This window comes from Sinohyriopsis cumingii, chromosome 4, assembly GCF_028554795.1.
Source record: "Sinohyriopsis cumingii isolate HCF-2022 chromosome 4, ASM2855479v2, whole genome shotgun sequence".
NCBI lineage: Eukaryota > Metazoa > Mollusca > Bivalvia > Unionida > Unionidae > Sinohyriopsis > Sinohyriopsis cumingii.
This window is the reverse complement of record NC_142964.1, coordinates 31846742-31864998: the sequence shown is the minus strand read 5'-3', so window position 1 is coordinate 31864998 and position 18257 is coordinate 31846742. Positions and strand designations below refer to the sequence as shown.

The following is an 18257-nucleotide window of genomic DNA, read 5'->3' as shown; positions in this document are numbered from 1 at the left end:
CATTCCTCTTGTATCCCCGGTGTCAGCAGCTGTCTGTATACTGTTGCAAAGGTTCAGCCAGTAGGTGTTGGTACAGCGGCGGGCGGTCTTCTGGGCGTTATTCCTTGCAATCCTGAGGGCTTGTAGTGTTCTGGGGCTAGGTGCAGCCTTGTATGCCAGAAGGGCTTTCCTCTTTGCCTCAGTCACGGGCTCCATCTCCTCCCAGTTTGCCTCATACCAGTCGACATTCTTTCGCTCCCTCTTCCCGTAAGCTGTGATGGCTGAATTGTACACAGAGTCACGGATATGGGACCACTTGGAATCAATGGTGTCATCAGGTGTCACTTTGGTGAGGGCTTCCTTCAGTTTGCTGATGAACTGCTGTGTTTTCTCTGGGTTGCTTGCACAGTAGGTGTTGATACGTGGGTGACCCTTCTTCTTGGCGTGGTGCAGCTTCTTGGGTAATATTCGCACCTTGCTGGCCACGAGGGAATGGTCCGTGTCACAATCGGCACTGTGGTAGCTGCGGGTAAGGAGGACACTGGCCAGTTCTGCACGCCTGGTGATGACGAGGTCTAGCTGGTGCCAGTGGCGTGAACGTGGGTGTCTCCACGACACCTGGTGGATCTCCTTGCATTTGAAGAAAGTGTTTGTCACACATAGGCTGTGGGAGCAGCACATCTCCAGCAGTCGCTGACCATTCTCGTTGATCTTGCCCCTTCCGTAAAAGCCGAGACAGGTGGACCAGGCCTCATGGTCAGCTCCCACTCTAGCATTGAAGTCTCCTAGTAAGTAAAGGCTTTCATTGTTGGGGATACTGGATATTGCCTGATCCAGAGCCTCATAAAACTTGTCTTTCTCCTCGTAGGTGGAGTAGAGGGTTGGGGCGTACACACTGAAGATGTTGACCGGGCCTAAGGATGTTGACAGCCGGAGGGCAAGGATTCTCTCAGTACCTGATGATGGAGGTTCAATGAAGGCGATTAGCGTGTTCTTGACGGCAAAGCCTACACCATGCTGCCTAGGTTCATCCAAGGGCTTCCCCTGCCAAAAGAATGTGTAATTGGCTTCCCTGATGGTGCCGCTGTCAGCCAGTCGGGTCTCCTGGAGGCAGGCAATGTCGATGTTCAGTCGGGAGAGTTCTCTGTCAATGACGGCAGTCTTCCGTGCATCGTCGATCTGCTGTAGGTCAGTGGTCAATCAAGGACACATGGTCCTGATGTTCCAGGTTGCAAAACGAAGAGTTGGAGTCTTTTTATTTCTTCTTTTAGTCTTTCCTGGTGCAGAGTTTTGTGGCCCACTTGTCGAGATGGTTCTCTAAGCTCCACGCACCCAGTGAAGCAGGCAGGCCATGGCGGGCAGCACCTTACTGACTGGGGGCTGCCCAGCTTGAGGCGGGCGGTAGCTGTCCAGTGAGACCTGATGATCTCTCCCACCGTCAGAAGTAACCCCTGGCGCCAAGCTCTACGCCAATCGAGCTTTGACTTAGAACCGGTAAACTGCTACTTCTCGTGTTGTGTCGACGCCGTACGACGACGCTGGAGTGTCCTCTCCAGTGGAGCTATGAAGCCTGGGCAGGGTGGTATGGAGAATCAGCTGTTGCCCATGCAGCAGATCCCCCCTCTCCACGCAGCTGGTGTGCCCAAGGAAACGACGAATGCCGATACAGCTTGGCACCAACGGCGTCGCAGGAGTTGCCGGAATGACGTTGAAGTCAATGTCATACCGCCTTAGGGACTCCATCTCCGGATTTTCTGTCGGGGTTTACTCCCTTAGCCTTTCCCATGAGTGGGTATAGCCACAAGGCAGCAGAGGTTTGGAATCGGAGTTTTCCTTCTCCTAGATGAGCTACCATCCAAGGTTTACGAGTCCCATCTACCCGAAGCAACTGGTTTTAAGGCGCCAGTGGGCCGCCTTCACCCCTTCTCCTGTTAGTAGAAAACATGGTCTGCCGGGCTTCAAATCTAAGCCACTCGCGAAGGCCAGGAGCTGGATTTTAGTTGACAGAGGCAGTAAGAGACGCAGGCCGTATGGGGCATTTTGGAGGATTGGGGCGCTTGTCTCCCACTCCCACCCCGGGCAATGTCGCATATACCTTTAGATATATTGCATCGCAACAGACACAGTCTGGCGCTAGTGTTGATCTTATATATTATTATAGTCAAATTTGGCTATCGATGATGTTTCCATTAATATAGCTGTCTAACAATATTTAGCTATAGCTTTTGACAGACTGTACCACTTACAGCAGATGAAAGAAGCTCCAGGTTATGTAATGCAGTACTAAAGAAAACAGCAAACGTTAGAGGGCAATAGTTGCCAAAGTTTACAATGGTGCGGGTACATTACATTTCTGTACGGATAAGTTGAGGTTCGTAAATAGTAAATATTGCTTAAGCACACCTACCCATTTATATTAGTTTACATGCTGCACCAAGCTGCACACTTGTGACACGCATTAACTTGTTTACATTTAGAAATGGTCTGTCTGTTTATTGATCCCCTCTTTTCTTTGGAAATAATAGTCATTAAATTGTGCAAGTCCATTGATCCTTCCTTTTTGCCCGTCACAATTATTACTATTTCAACCAAATCTGGCACGTCGCCAGATACTGGTAAGACTGGTGAAATTCAAATGTCAGGTTTCTACATCATTGCTTATTGGAGTTGTAGCCCCTGATTATCAGTACCACCCACTTTCGTTTTCACAAAATAACACATAACTATTATTCGATCTGAACCCAAGCTTTGCATTGAGCAAGATACTTATAACACCCCGGCTCAGATGGGTTGTAAGCGTTCTACATCACCAATGTTAGCAGAGTCAAAAGCCAAGGTTAGTAAGCTCATCCATTTTCCTGTCCACAAATTAACGCCCTTATTTAACTCCGATACTTATTATTAGACTTCAACCAAAATGTGCCATACAGCTAGATCCTTATGAGACCTGGGCTGGGTTCTATTGTCAATGTTCTATATCATACGGTTAGCAAGGTTATATCCATTTTCAGATCAACCTATATTCGTTTCCTGGGCAAAAATCCCTTTTGTTATTATTAGAGGTCTTGATACTGATAAAACTGGCTGAGTTCGATTCCTAGAGTTCTCTGTCATAGTTTAATGAGTTACAGCCCCCTCATTATCGTACCCATCCACTTATGATTCTGAACAATTGCTCTCTTATTTATTCAGGGCCGGATGGGGGTGCGTGTCAGGAACCTACCTCCTCAGGCTTAAAAAATACCCCTCACACACACACACAATACTGTTCAGGTAGTGGATGACTTCGATTCACAATATTCTACGTCTTTGTTTAGCAGAAATATAGGCAAGTCCGCCCACTATCTTTCCGGCAAATAAATCCCTTGATTATCATTGGATCTCAGCCGAAATCGGTATCAGATTTAAAATATTGCATTGCCATATTATTAAGTAAGAAATTTGACTTTGGCAATAATTCTCCAACTTAGTTACGACACTGCACTTACTTAAAAAACATACATACGTGTGTATATTTGTGTGGGTTCCTTTTTGAACAGCTTCATTTACATCGAGGTCAAACGCAAATGCAACTTAAGAAAAGTGGCCTTTAAAAATGTTCCATTATGAACAGATGCCCTTTATATAAGGGTCAGACACAAATGTAACTTGAGAAAAGTGGTTTTGAAATATATTCCTTTATGAGCAAATTTCATTAATTTAGAGGTCAGACATGATTTAAACTTAAGGAAAGTGGTTTGTAAATAATTGCCTTTAAGAACTTTTTATTTATATATAGGTCTGACGCGAATGCGAGGTCCCAAGTGACGAAGTGTTCTAAGGCGTTTGCCTTTACAGGTCATTCGCATATCTACTCTCTGTCCGCGTGGGTCGAGTATTGGCTCGGCCCATTCGGTTATCTGAGAAACTTGTCAGTAGATTCCCGCTGGCCTGTTGTAATTTCCCCGGGATACTGGCTGTCATGTATAGCCTATCACAGGCATAAAAGTGACGTTGCCAAAAAAAAAAAAAGAAGAAAAAAAAAGTGTTTTACAAACACGTCCTTCCACAGATATAGAGGTGAGACATTAATGTAACTTAAGTGGTTTATAAACGTATTCCTTAACGAATAGATTTCATTTATATATAAGTCAGATGCAAAGGTATCACGGCACATCCATAATGTCTGTCCTGGCCATACAATAACTCTGAACTCCGTAAAATCCCTAGATCGAGGGGTGATAGTTTTGTCTTAATCTTTGGGTGTATTTAGGCTGTCGTACATCATCTCATATCAAGTTCGACGTTAACATTTATCAACGAATCGACTGGAAAATGATTTTTTGAGATGACGCTGTGTAAACTGTGCAATATTAACAAAATATCGTTGTGTGTACCCTTTTCCTTCATCGCCTACTAGTACAAATATTTGCAAAAATAATTATATGATCGAATTAGTGGTTACTCTTGAATACAAGATAACAGCTGCTATAGTTCAAACCGGAAGTATTAGCAAAGTTCGCACTCTGTCACTAACAAACATAATATCAAAGGAATAAATGTGCCGCGCATAGATCAACCTCGATCTCCCCATATGGACATAGTACACAATTAATTTTACTATATGTTCTCTACATTTGTTTCTCAGTACTGACCTTTCCACTGTGTGACAATCAATGCAAATCATATGTTAATCTAAAATACCTTCAAAGATGACTTCACGGTGAAGTTCTTGTCAAAGGTTGACCTGCTCTTTTTTTAGATTATTGACTGTCAACATAACAGCATTTAACCAGAACACGAATTTCACTTCCGGATCATCACCAAGGCCTTATTACTCACTGTGCACTGTCGCCAAAATACATACAGACAACAACACCCTGAGCTCATATTATCAAGAATAAACAGTTACCTTTAAATCCCTACCAAAAATGCATAAATAAAACTCTTCTATCACCACCAAAATGAGAGAGGAAAAAATGTTCTAAAAATAGACTAGAACTACATTCGTGGGTACTGAACTGGAAGTATTAATTGTGATGTAATTCCTGACAGGCTACATGTTTTACGCCAATTTTAGTCAAACTTTTATATTTGCATGCTATACCTATTTCAACTTTATACATGAAGTCTTTTTGAATTTCCTTGCAAGGAAAACATGTGACACCTGTCAGAAAGTATGTAGTGCTGGTGTTCCACAGGGTGCAAGTTCTGGTCCAAGTGCTCTTGAGAAACCAAAACTAAATTTGCTATATCTTCCTTAATTATAGGAATTTTTCAATGCAGTAAAAACCTAATTGTGATACAAGATAAGCCCTGTCTGAAAATATGTTTGAAAATTACAAATGTTGATAAATTCAGTTTTAATGGCAAATTAAATTAACATTTAAATTTTAAAAACTAAATTTTATTGAAAACTTAAATTTTCATACAAGTTTTAAAACACAGTTTGACAAATTTTAGACAGAAAAGTTGACTAATGAATGATATTTAAAACAAATGGTAGTTTGGGTCTGTATAACTGATAACATTTTCCCCAGGGGTAGTGAAGCATCATAGCTCATAGTGATTTTGGCAGCAAACCGCAATATGCCTGTCCAGATGCATATAGGTGTACACACTAAAGAAACACTGACAGGTGCTATGTTCCACATTTATTGTGTCAGGTACTTAGGCAGTTGTTTCCATAACTAATAGCACATTCAGATTTAAAGTTCTAATGGGACCACTACCATGTTTTATAGCAAAAATGCATTCCATTTCAATGTCGATAACAACAAAAGGTGGCAATGGGACAGGAAAATAGTTTCTAGGGAGGTTCTACCTTACTGAAAAATGGTGCTGATCTCTCTCATGAAAACCTAAGCCATGTCTTTGAGGTGCCATATATCAGTGTGGTGATATGAACTAATCTTGGTCACTTATGGCAGTACACTGCACATGCCCTTATGAAACCATGCTATTACCACCAGACTACTCAGGAGAGCTTCCAAGCTAATCCAACTCTAACACTTTGTTCCAGATACCAGGCTAGACCTGAAAAGATCCAATATGTTTCACTTAATTCTAGAAAACAGTAAGATCTATGTAAATGAAGTTAAACTGTGTTAGATATGGTGATTTCAAATTAACATTAAGGTTGCCAGCATGGGGGAAAATATTAAACTTGACAGAGTGACACTCAGAAATGTGAAGCAATGGCCATGTATTAAAGTGTTAAATTCATCCTAAAAGTATATGAGGTTTCTAGAAGCACATTTAGCCATTTACAAGTTAAAAAACTAATCAGGTAGACTATGTATCATAAAGTTTAAGGCAATGTTGGGGCGGTGAGGTTTGATCATTGGTGTAAACATTATTACATACCAGTATACAGGAAAGTCAGGTGACAATGTACTAAATTAGAATGTGTTACTATAAGCATTCTTATTCATGAGGGAAATAAAAATTTTGGATATTGCAAGTGAATACAGCCAAATGTGGTCATACAAATCAACTATAAGTACCAATAAATCCTATATCATCAGCTAAATGTGAAATTCTCATCCCCAAAACTTGTAAACAGGGATGGAAATTTGCATATGTGGGACATATACAATGTACTTGTTAAGATCAAATGTGCAAACATAATTCAAATTATCTATTTGAACATTTATACGGTATTTTGAAGAGTGTTGGTTACCAATTATTAAGCTCATTGATTGAATGGAATCAGATATCAGCTGATGTTTCAATACCGCACTCTGTCAAAGTACTAAATTGAAATATGTTACCATACATAGGCATATTCATGATGAAAATAACATTTTGGGATCTTTTCAGTGCACATAGCCATAAATGTGCTTTACAGGTTCACTATAGGTACAATGTCAGCCTATATGATGTACTGAATGTGAACTTTTGATCCCAAACATTCTAAAATGGATGGATATTTGTACATGTGGGATATGTAACCATGTACAAAGTTAAATTCAAATAATTTGTTTGAATGCTTCTTATGTAATCTTTAGAGTGTCAGTTAACAAATAGTATTAGTAATTAATAATGCATAAAGCAAGATGGATCATTAGAATTCCCATAACATCATATAGGCCACAATGCTGCACTACACCAATCAATATCTTAACCTAACTGAACAATAAAATGGAATGCATTTTGTATTCAACTTACATCATTTTGCTTTTTTCTTACATCCAAGGGTAAATATACCTGGGGGAAGCATATTTTATCCCTTTGACCTGTATTTCATTCTCAGACAGTTTAAAATGATTTAGTAGAGAACTTGAGTAGGTTCTAGTATAAAGTTTTCATCACTGTCCTCTCACTAAATACCTTATAACTATGTTTATAAACAATTACTGAAGGCTATACAAGCAGAAGTTTGTTACTCAGGAAGTGACCCCATCATAAACACATAAATTAACTGATTGGACCCCTAATAAATAGTCTGAATGGCCAATACAAATTATAATTTTGTCTTCATGTATTTTTAATGAAGGTCTCATTTTGACTATAAAGATATTTTCTGTGACAAAATGTGACAAAAATCCAACATTGGAGCTTTTATATGGTGTAGGAATATATACATGCTGATAACATTTAATATGATTCCCAAAAATATTATATATGTGCATTTTAGGGGTTTTTTAATTATTTTTTTTAATTTTTTTAAAATTTTATTAAAATTTTTAAAATAAAAATTAATTTTTTACTTTTAATTTCATTCTTATATTTTAAAAGTCAATATACATGACATATTAAAATTTCATGTGTCTATCTTTAATAATAAAGATTTTATACCAATTTAAACTTTGTTCCAATACTGCCCTTACAGGACATAGTACACAATTAATTTTACTATATGTTCTCTACATTTGTTTCTCAGTACTGACCTTTCCACTGTGTGACAATCAATGCAAATCATATGTTAATCTAAAATACCTTCAAAGATGACTTCACGGTGAAGTTCTTGTCAAAGGTTGACCTGCTCTTTTTTTAGATTATTGACTGTCAACATAACAGCATGTAACCAGAACACGAATTTCACTTCCGGATCATCACCAAGGCCTTATTACTCACTGTGCACTGTCGCCAAAATACATACAGACAACAACACCCTGAGCTCATATTATCAAGAATAAACAGTTACCTTTAAATCCCTACCAAAAATGCATAAATAAAACTCTTCTATCACCACCAAAATGAGAGAGGAAAAAATGTTCTAAAAATAGACTAGAACTACATTCGTGGGTACTGAACTGGAAGTATTAATTGTGATGTAATTCCATATGAGGCCATTTGTTTTGATCACGTGACAATATGGCGTCGGTGTTCACCTGACTTCGTATAGCGGAGTTCAACGCAAGGAGCATACGAAGCAGGGGCCCAGACTAAGTCCTTACTGCCCTTTGAACAAAATTACTATTTGGGGATTATTATGAATTCATTCAAGGGTTTTCTGGATTATATCACTGTGATACGTCAAGACTGCTCATCCAAGACTGAAGGCAAATCAGCACATTCAATACTGGAATTCAACTGGAACACTATACTTTTGGACTTGTGATAAAACTTTTCTGATTATTTGGGATTAAAGTCATAATACTGTCAAATTCCTTTTACATTTTCACTTAGTATTCAAAGAAAATACATTATTTGTTGAATGTTATTAAACTTGTTGGTTTTACTTTTTCTGTTATTTAGTACAAGGTCACAGTGTCGTAACAGAAATTGGGGGCACTCGTCTGGGATCCACACTTCTTTAAAATATTTCAGAGAAACTACATCTGCTTTTGAAAATAACGTTCACTTTGTTTCTGAATTTTCTCAGTCCAGGGTATGTTAATTTCATATAATTGAGTGATTTTTTAGAGAAACATGGAAGCTTTCACAATGTCATCAAAACTGCAGATCATTGTTTTAAATCCCAACCATGAAGGGCTGCAGTCCTTGAAAAAAAATACGAGTTGCTGGAGCTTATTAGACATTACAATCCTTCTGAATCGAAGGCACGAAATAAAGAATACTTTGGTTCAGTATTTGGTGGAAAATATTTTTGTGTGCATAAAACTGCTTTGGGTTTGATTAGTTTGTATCTGATTTTGATAGGAAAATGTAAAAACCGATGGAAATAAATATAAGAAAGCTTCAGCTTCAGAAAATAACTGGTGGAAATCAAAAATCAGAGAGAGAGAGAGAGAGAGAGAGAGAGAGAGAGAGAGAGAGAGAGAGAGAGAGAGAAAGAGATGCACTTTAAATTAAAAGAATTCGAAATGACATGCGGAAAAATGCACACACACCCTTACACACAAGTTAAGGTTTTGATTTTATCAGAAATCTTAGGTCAGTACAACCTTTTAAACAATAAGATCAATATTTTCCACTTTATGAGAAAATTGTTGAAAAAGTGAAAGAGTGAAGAGAGCATGGGATTTTGTTATTACAAAATTACTGGCAAATCTCACGACGTCTATACTTCACTGTCAGTTCAGCAATGTTCATTATCATGTGGTTAAGGAATGAAGTTTGAAGGGTTATGCTTGGTACCTGTGGCATATCGACAGTCTTTTAGGAATTGAAGAAAAGAAACTGAAATAACCTACGTCGAATTTGGAATTGTAAAAAACTTTGATAGCTGGTGATAATTCAAGAAGGTTGATCAAAACTACAATAACGTCAGACAGCTTTAATTTAAGAATTCAAGAATTGTGTCGATAGTGATGTCAATACCTACCTTGATGAACGAAAGGTCGAACATTTGAATATGCTGCTCATACAACTGATGATTATTCCTTGAGAGCAAAATTTCATTTGTCAATAACTCATCCTCTTATCTCCCTTTGTTGATAGTGGAATTAATTTATCTGGTGCTTGGTTAACTTTTTAGAAAAATAGCACACTGGATGATCTACATCATTATTGTCTTGTTTGATCAATACTCCACCAACCCTTGCATCACATGCATCATTAAAGACTTTAAATGATTGACTGAAAGTTGGAGCAAAAAACAGCATGAAAAATATTAACTTGAAGACTTTCTCCATAACTGACCGTAACAATGATATTTTAAAAAATGAACTTTACTCTTTTTTTCTTTTTAATACTTAAGTATTTCCAGCATTCCCTTGTGAAAAAGTAGGGGTAAATTATACCTACTTAAAAAAAAAAAAGGGAAAGAAAATGCGTTTTTCAAATGAAAGTAGGGCAAATAGGGATATTTTGTAAAGATATATAGTATCCAAATTTATGTAAATTACCAAAAAAAGTAAAACTTTTATGTGACTTGTCTTTGTAAACCTGCTCTTACAGACTATCTGTTTTTTTCCACCTCTAATTCTCTTAAACACCAAGCTCCACACCATACCTGATTTTACTTCGCTATGGCTGTTCATGCAGTATATATTTGATTTTCAACACAAAAGTGATAAAAAGTAGAAACAGTAAGCCCATTTTGGAATCAGTAGTGAAAAGCAGGATGTCTGACAAAAAAACAAAAACAAGGACAAACTTCGGCAACTGGAAAGATGTTCGTGACTATATTTCCAGGTTATATTTTCAGTTTCATATAACATAAAATTGCACATCAAAACTTTAAATATATTTGTAATGGACTAATATGCTTAATACTACCAAGCAAATGTACAGGTGTATACCTACATATATAACTATATATATGTCTAATGAAATGAATAAACAAACAAATAACATAAAAATCTGTATGTAACAAAATACTGGATACAAGACTACAAGCATCCTTATGATAACAAGGAGAAGAAAAAAGTCACAAGAATAAACTACAGAAACAAATAAATAATGAAAATCATAATGTTGAGCAAAGCACTAATGCTAGAAAACAAACAGAAAAAAGGTACTTGGAAGGAATACTATTGTTAATAAGACATGAGCATGAGACTGTAATAGTATAAAACAAAATAAAAGCTCCAGCGGTTGTATGGCATGTATTTTATGTGTTCCAAATTAAGTAAAATATTGACACTGAATGCATAAAGTTGTGCGATGAATTTTGGAATCTGCAGTTAAAATACATTAATTGTTGTAATCTGAATATACCATCAGCAGAAAAAGCAAATCAAGAACAGTAAACCAGTTAAAAAATATGTTATGACATTGAAAAAGAAAGATCAAAACTATCCTTTACAAAGAACTGTGCAAGATCAAGGGTTTTGCTACACATTTTTGGGCTTTATTGCCATGTCAAATGAACACTTGTAGAAGTATGATGATAAAAGACCCCCCCCCCATATGATTTCCTTTTTGTAGGATTTTTTATATATAAATCTGTCCATATGCCATGGATGCTGCTACAATGTGTTCCAAATTAAAGGCTAGTTTCTTTGCCAAACTTAGATCGTAATGCCATAAAGATTTGCTGGAAAACAGCCAAAATCAAATTTCTTTACTTGTTTTATTTCATATGAAGCCTCCTTTTATGAAGGAATTTGAAAGTCATTGAGTTGAAATTGAAGGGCGAGGTGCTACGACAAACAAGTATCATACCTCCGTAAAACTCTGGTTGCAAACGTGGCTGAAACTAAACATGACCTGGGTCTTCCTTATGTAAAACCTCACACATACTTTGATTTAAATCCATGAATTGAAACATTAGTGAGGAAGAATCAAATCAAATGGCAATATTCCAAGTCAAATCAGTGACCACAACTCTAAAATATTAATGAAACTGGTGCACATTTTATGGGTAATGCCTTTTTTTGGCATATAATAGGCTATATATAGCCAGGATATTTGGTGCAGGAATAACCAAAGAAAACAAGCAAGCTTTCTCACATATTCACACTGGCCTAGCCCAAGACTTGAATCCACATGGACAGAGGGTGTGATTTGGATTTTTTAAAAACGTAGCTTTAACATTTTTCAGTCAGACTGCTATGATGTCTGCAGTATGACAGTTTATAGTGATGTCTAGCACTGATGCATCATGCTGCAGACATGTAGCATGATGTCCCACCCAGTCGCATTATCCTGACACCAGGCCGACCAGTCCTAACACTATCCTATTAATGCTGAATGCCAAACGAGGCAGCTGTTAGTACCATTTTTGTAAGTATTTGGTATTACTCAACCAGGAATCAAACCCACGACCTCCAGCATCCAAGGCGGATGCTCTAACCACTAGGCCAACGGAGCGGTCACATGGAAAGAGGGAAGATGTCAGTACTCTGTAAAGGCTTTCACCTTAGACCACTTGGCCAACCCATGCCTTGAAAATAAACTTGATTTAGATCTTGTTAACATAAAGCCACATACAAATTTGATTTGAATCCATAAAGCCTTTCCAAGTAATTGAGCAAAAACACAATTTTTGACATGGGTAAACATTATATTCAACAGACATGGCAGGTTGAAATAAACATTCCATTTATTCAGCTCAAATAATGATTTAGACTTAGAGTATCTTAGTTAACATGAAAAATTTCTGGATAGAAAGACCTCAATTCTTAGATGTAAGGATGGAATGCTCATAATACTAAACACTTCAACATAATGAACTAAGTTTTACAATGGGCTTATGTCACTGGAAAAATCAGGAAATAAGAAAGACTTGCATGAAACAATAACTCCCATTTTGAAATATAAAATGTGTTGTAAAATGATGCAAGACTTACCTAAACATGTTTGGTATTTTGACATGTACCACATACATGTGAATAGTTTTATATGTGAAAAATGAAAATTTTGCATGATCTAATATAAATCATACTATTTGTGCAAAAATAAATGAGAACTGATTTAATAATTTGTATTCAACAACACTCTTTAACAACATTGAAAATTCTGGGTGCTGAAGTGTCAGCATGTAAAAGAAAAATCTGAAAAATTAGATACTTTTTCAATAAATAAGTTTATATTTAAACTATAAATTTCCTATACATAAATCAAATTGTAATGACTCTCTTATAAGTAACATGTTAATTAAAAGCTATTTTACTGATCTACTTTGAAAATACTAAAATGGCTTTAGGAGTAGGTTTTTGAACCAAACAAAAAGAATAATTTACAAATGTATAATCTATGTCATGTTGGATATAGCAAATCTCATTACATCATTGTTCTGGCAGTTTAAACATATTCTATACTTGTTATCAAACAAACATTTTTTTATGATGCTACAAGTAATAATCAGTTATGGCACAATGTTTGTGTAATTTGAAAATAAATCATTTAATTTGATTTATTACTCAAGATATGTCTATTCTCAAATGATGTTTAACATAATTTTACATTCTGCTCAGTTTATAATTTTTTTTATAAATGTTAAAATTTAATTTCGAAATTATACAAATAAAGTTTTCTATCATTTTCACACAATATAAATAATATAAAATCAGCACTTGTGAAAATATCTCTATTTCTATTAAGCAATGTGAAAAAAGTACATCATTCCGTTATTACAAGAAAAGAAAAAAATGCTTCATAAAACTCAATATAACTAAAATCATTCACAAGAAGGGAGCCCAATTATTTTGGGCAAGTAAATAAATTTAAATTTCAGATGAATATGTAGCAAAAGACATCTAACAATGGAAATTCCGGTACATATAGACACCATCTTTACAAGTCATTGTGGGTAGTTTTTTGAAAGGTATGCATAGGATTTGAAGCCATTAATGCTTTGAAATATTTTTCATTGATTTAAGGGATGAGCCACTTAAAGCATAATATGGTGCCAGTTGTTCCCACAGTAACATGCAAAAGATCATAATTACATTTGCAAATGGTATCACAAAAGCTGGCTGATAAGAGGTAGAATTAGTTTGTTCTTCCCAATCTGTTACAAAAGTTTAGTCTTTTTTTTTTATATTGTACATTATCTCAATGAATCAGTGACATTTATTTATTATTTATTTTACAGTCAGGAATGGGCAGCTGGATGAGTCTATATACTTTCACTAATGCATTATACACTAATTCCACATAGAATTTTCACATAATCAATATACATTAACATGTTAATGCTCATAAATTTATCTTGTGTTTGTGCAACATGCTATCAAAATTGCTGGTACCAGCATAAATTTCATAAACGCATTAGTTTCATCACCTTTCAGCAGATTAAAGACATAGCGATTTTAATTCTCTCGCAATTTCTGAGAAAATAAATAATTTTCATATCAATTTCAGGCAAGGATAACTCTATTTAACGTTTAAGTTTGCTAGCCCATCCGCTAAGCGGCTATGCTTTAACGCCACCATGTTGGCCTCTTGTGACGCTAGACTGGTTTTCATACCTTCGAATAAAAAAAAATTCGGATATTGAACTGTCTTTGAAACAAAAAGTCTACTAGATGAATTTAATCCACTGAGCATTTGGATTGTCTCAACAAATATATTTATGGCAAGCACCCAAATAATCCATACTGCAACCTACTAATATTCTGGTTAGAACTCGATAAATTTAACTCACGATCAGTTCAGTTACAACTCAATTATGTAATTGTTTCAGGCGTCAAGTTGTGAAGGAAAATTGCGGGTTCTTCCCGACTTTCGTCAATATTTGCAAAATTCAAGGACTTTTCACAGTCAGGAAAAAAATTATCATTTCTCCTGACTTTTTCACGATTTTCTGGTAGTGTGGGAACCCTGCTTGCAGAATTTCTGCATCATTATTGCTTTCTTTGAAGGATACACAGCCATCGTTAATTGAAAAGAGGGATTTTTGTGTTGAGGGGGTTAACAATTTGGTATTTTTTGTTTTAATTTGGAAATTAAGAATTTTTGGATTTTAAAGAAAAAATCTGGATCATCCTGAGTAATTGGGAGAAGTGACAGGTCTGGATTCATCATTAAAATAATTCCAAATTGATGTGGGTTATCTGAAATCTATGCTGTGCAGGGAGTATGAATTAAATGACGATTATAGTAGGCTAAAATCATATGTAAGTAACAAACAGGGTTTGTAAACCTTTAATAAATTTGAAAACAAAAGCTTTTCCAGGACTTCTAGGGCCTTAAAAATTGATTTCCTGGACATCAAATAAAGACAGAAAAGTTAAAACCGTACAGAATGATGAATACAAACCAAAAAGATGAATAACTTTTGATCAGCAACATAAATAAGCACAATCACTAATGAATTGATCATACTGATATTTCTGCAGCTGTAAGACCAAAACATGGTCCAAAGTAATTTCACAGACAGCAAACATGATTTCAAGGACATTCCATGGACTTGAAAACTAAAATGCCGATCTTAAATTTTAAAAGTTAAAAATCCAATACTTTTAAAGTTTTCAAGGAAGTGTATGAACACTAAACTAGGACCTTCTCCAATGAGGATTTTATAATAGATAATTAACTGGTTGGGCATTTTTTTCTTCGGAGATTTTGCCAACCATTTTCTTCATATAATACTTAGTGCCCCTTCTGAGACCAGTTATAATTTTGGCAGAATCAAGGTGCAGATTTTCAAGCAGATAAAATTGTTCCTTAGTACAACTGTAAAAAACAATGTCTGCATATTTTAGGAACAGTTGATTAATTTCTAAGTACATTTTTTTGAAGTTGGATTTCTATTAAATTGATTATTAGGATGACATAATAGCTGTATTTGACAAGCTGCTTTACAGAAAATATTACTCTGTGCTTATTCCGTGTCATAGATGCATCAGGTTAAGCTGTGTTTTTCTGTATATACTCTCCTATAAGTAGAGTCCAACTGCAAACTACACAGACCTAGATTTCCCATCACATAATGCACCAGGAGATCTGGGTCTGTGCAGTTTGTTAGGAGTATTCAGTAGAACAAACAAGATATACCTGGGTCTGCAAGTGCATTATGCTAAGGCAGATCAAGATCTTTGTTCTTTGCAGTTTATAAGTGAGTACATATGGTACTTACTTTGCTCTCAATGTTTACGTCATTAATAGGTATACCTGATACATGAATCTTGTGTGTGGTTTTTACTGGTACCATTATTATTTTTTGTAGGATCCATTATAAAACACTAGGAGTTAGCCGAGTCAGATATATTTTCTATGTTAATATAGAGAATTATTAGTACACGGCTAAGGATTCTTGGCAGAAGCAATTATTATGTGTCTTAGCAAATAATGCAATATTGCAAGAAACATTTTCAGTTATGTCTCTTAAGTATGTATGGACCAAGTAGACTCCTGTGGAACTGCTTGGAATGTTTTCTACATTGAGAAAAATTTTCACATAGTATTCTCTGCACTAAACAGTTCGAAAATCACGTGTATCTGGAATTCCATACTTTAAATTTCAAGCAGAGACCAGAGTTACATGACTTGCAAACCAAGAAATAGAGAGTGCACATGTTCAAAGAAGCTGCGATTTCCCATCTTCAGGAGAGATTTGTGTGTGCTCATGTATGCAAATAAATGCTTTTTGATGACTAAAGCCCAGTCTTGATGTCTGGAGGGCAGATCTGTCTCTCTCCTTCCGCCAGGAAAATCTGTAGGGCCTTCTTGAGAATAAATACTCCCATCTTCCTCTTCTCTTTCATCGACCATGTGGTGGCCACACCATAGTAATCTCCACGCTTCTTGTTTGTCAGATTTTCAAGCCCTGAGTTCAAAATGTAACAATGAATAAAATACAAAAGATACATGAAAAACCCATATTACATTTGCAGAAATAATGAGTGTAATATAACACAGGAATAAAATTAAAAAATTCCAATTAAGAAGAAAAAAATTAAATGATTAAACATGGTGTTCTGAGGTCCCAAGGGGTCAGTGTGCATCACCAAAAAAAGCAATGTTGTCCAATTAAGAATAAGCTATCTTCTCATATAAGCCTTTACAAAATGATTGGAAATTCAAATCTGAATAAAAATAATTAACTTGTCCATTTTGTTCTCTCAAAGAAATTGATACATTTGCAAAGAAAGATATAGTTGGTAGACTTAGCATTGTCAGATATCAATGCCATACACATAAACATATGCAAACACGTGATCACAACCACGCTGATATTAAATAAAAACATACATCAAGTTTCTGTCTAAATCTATTGGTTGACAATATATATGCTTAATTTGATGCAAACTTGGTTGCTTTCAATAATCCAAAATGGGGTCTGAAGGTAATGCAAGTGTCATTATTGCTCATCTTTGCACTCACTATAGAGACTGGTAGGTACTATTGCCCAAACTTCTCCGTTGGATTCTCGGAGTGAATCCTGGTCATAAAGGAGATGTTCATAACAACCATAATATTAGCATTGTCAGAACTGACCACAAGATATGCTGGTCTCTATAGAAAAAAATGAATATCACATTTAAGAATTAAAGACTGACCATTTCTTTGGGGGAAGGAGGAGAACATAATATTTTCAAATTTAATGGGGGCCATTGCTGGTCATACAGCAGTAATAAATGCCTCTGTCCAGTATGAGTGTCAAAGCTTGATCTAGACAATTTAACTGTGCAAACAAGAGCATGTGCTTGTTATTATCTTTCAAAATCATGTGTCAATTAATAGTATTTTAACAAGATTACGATAACCAATAATAATAAAGGTAAAGTTCAATTCAGCATGTCAAATATGTTACATACTGGTGGTGCTCCTATTTTGATGGATACTGTATACTTAATGTCGATATGATGTTTGCAGGATGTCAAAGAATTAAATGATCCCCCTTGCCTCTGTGCTTGACACAGTAAAACTCCATCAACCGGAAGTTCTGAAATTTGTTTTTGCTCGGCTTTTCTGATAGTGTATTCCTTCCAGAATCATGTTTCTAAAATGAATCGCACTTTAACACTATTTTGACCAATGAAATAATTATGAGACATGTATCAAGTTTGGTTGAAATACCTTTAATATGTTTAGGAGCTATATTCCATCATATTTTGTTTTTTGTTGGGGTGGGGGGTCAAATATGTTTCTTGAATAATATGACCATGAATAAGCTAGCAGCTTACATTCCAGATCATAATACTACATCCACTTTCTCTGTAAATCTAGCCTTCCCAAGCTGAGACAGACATTCATCACTCCTTTCAGAGTGGTCAGATTAGAGTGGTCATCCCTTGGATAAAGGGACTATGGCAAATCTCATCAACTGTCAATCACTACTGGAGTGGATGGGCATACTCTTCCAGGGATGTTGCTGTGGAGAATTTGGGAGGGTGTGCCCATATTATAATCACATAAGTTTATGAAAGAATAATTTTTATTAAAAAAATCAATTTCTTCAAATACATTACCTTATCATTTGTTAAGAAAAGAGGTAAGAGGTGGGAGTTACATTCTGCTGGTCCTGTCTTCAGTCTCCTAAGGTTAGTTTCAGCTTT

The 18257-nt window shown here is 35.9% G+C and overlaps 2 protein-coding genes across 2 annotated transcripts in view; both read right to left on the bottom strand.

The window, feature by feature from the left end:
• Window positions 1-4750, bottom strand: part of LOC149800884 (uncharacterized) — a 67083-nt gene extending 62333 nt beyond the window's left edge. The window contains exon 1 of the mRNA XM_089954910.1: window positions 4663-4750. The gene's annotated coding sequence lies outside the window, so the exon portion shown is untranslated. The remainder of the gene's footprint in view (window positions 1-4662) is intronic.
• Window positions 4751-10473: 5723 nt separating this feature from the next.
• Window positions 10474-18257, bottom strand: part of LOC149800883 (uncharacterized) — a 58000-nt gene continuing 50216 nt past the window's right edge. Inside the window, exon 10 of the mRNA XM_089956749.1 lies at window positions 10474-16525. Coding sequence (XP_089812875.1) covers window positions 16353-16525 — 173 coding nt within the window. The 3' untranslated portion in view covers window positions 10474-16352. The remainder of the gene's footprint in view (window positions 16526-18257) is intronic.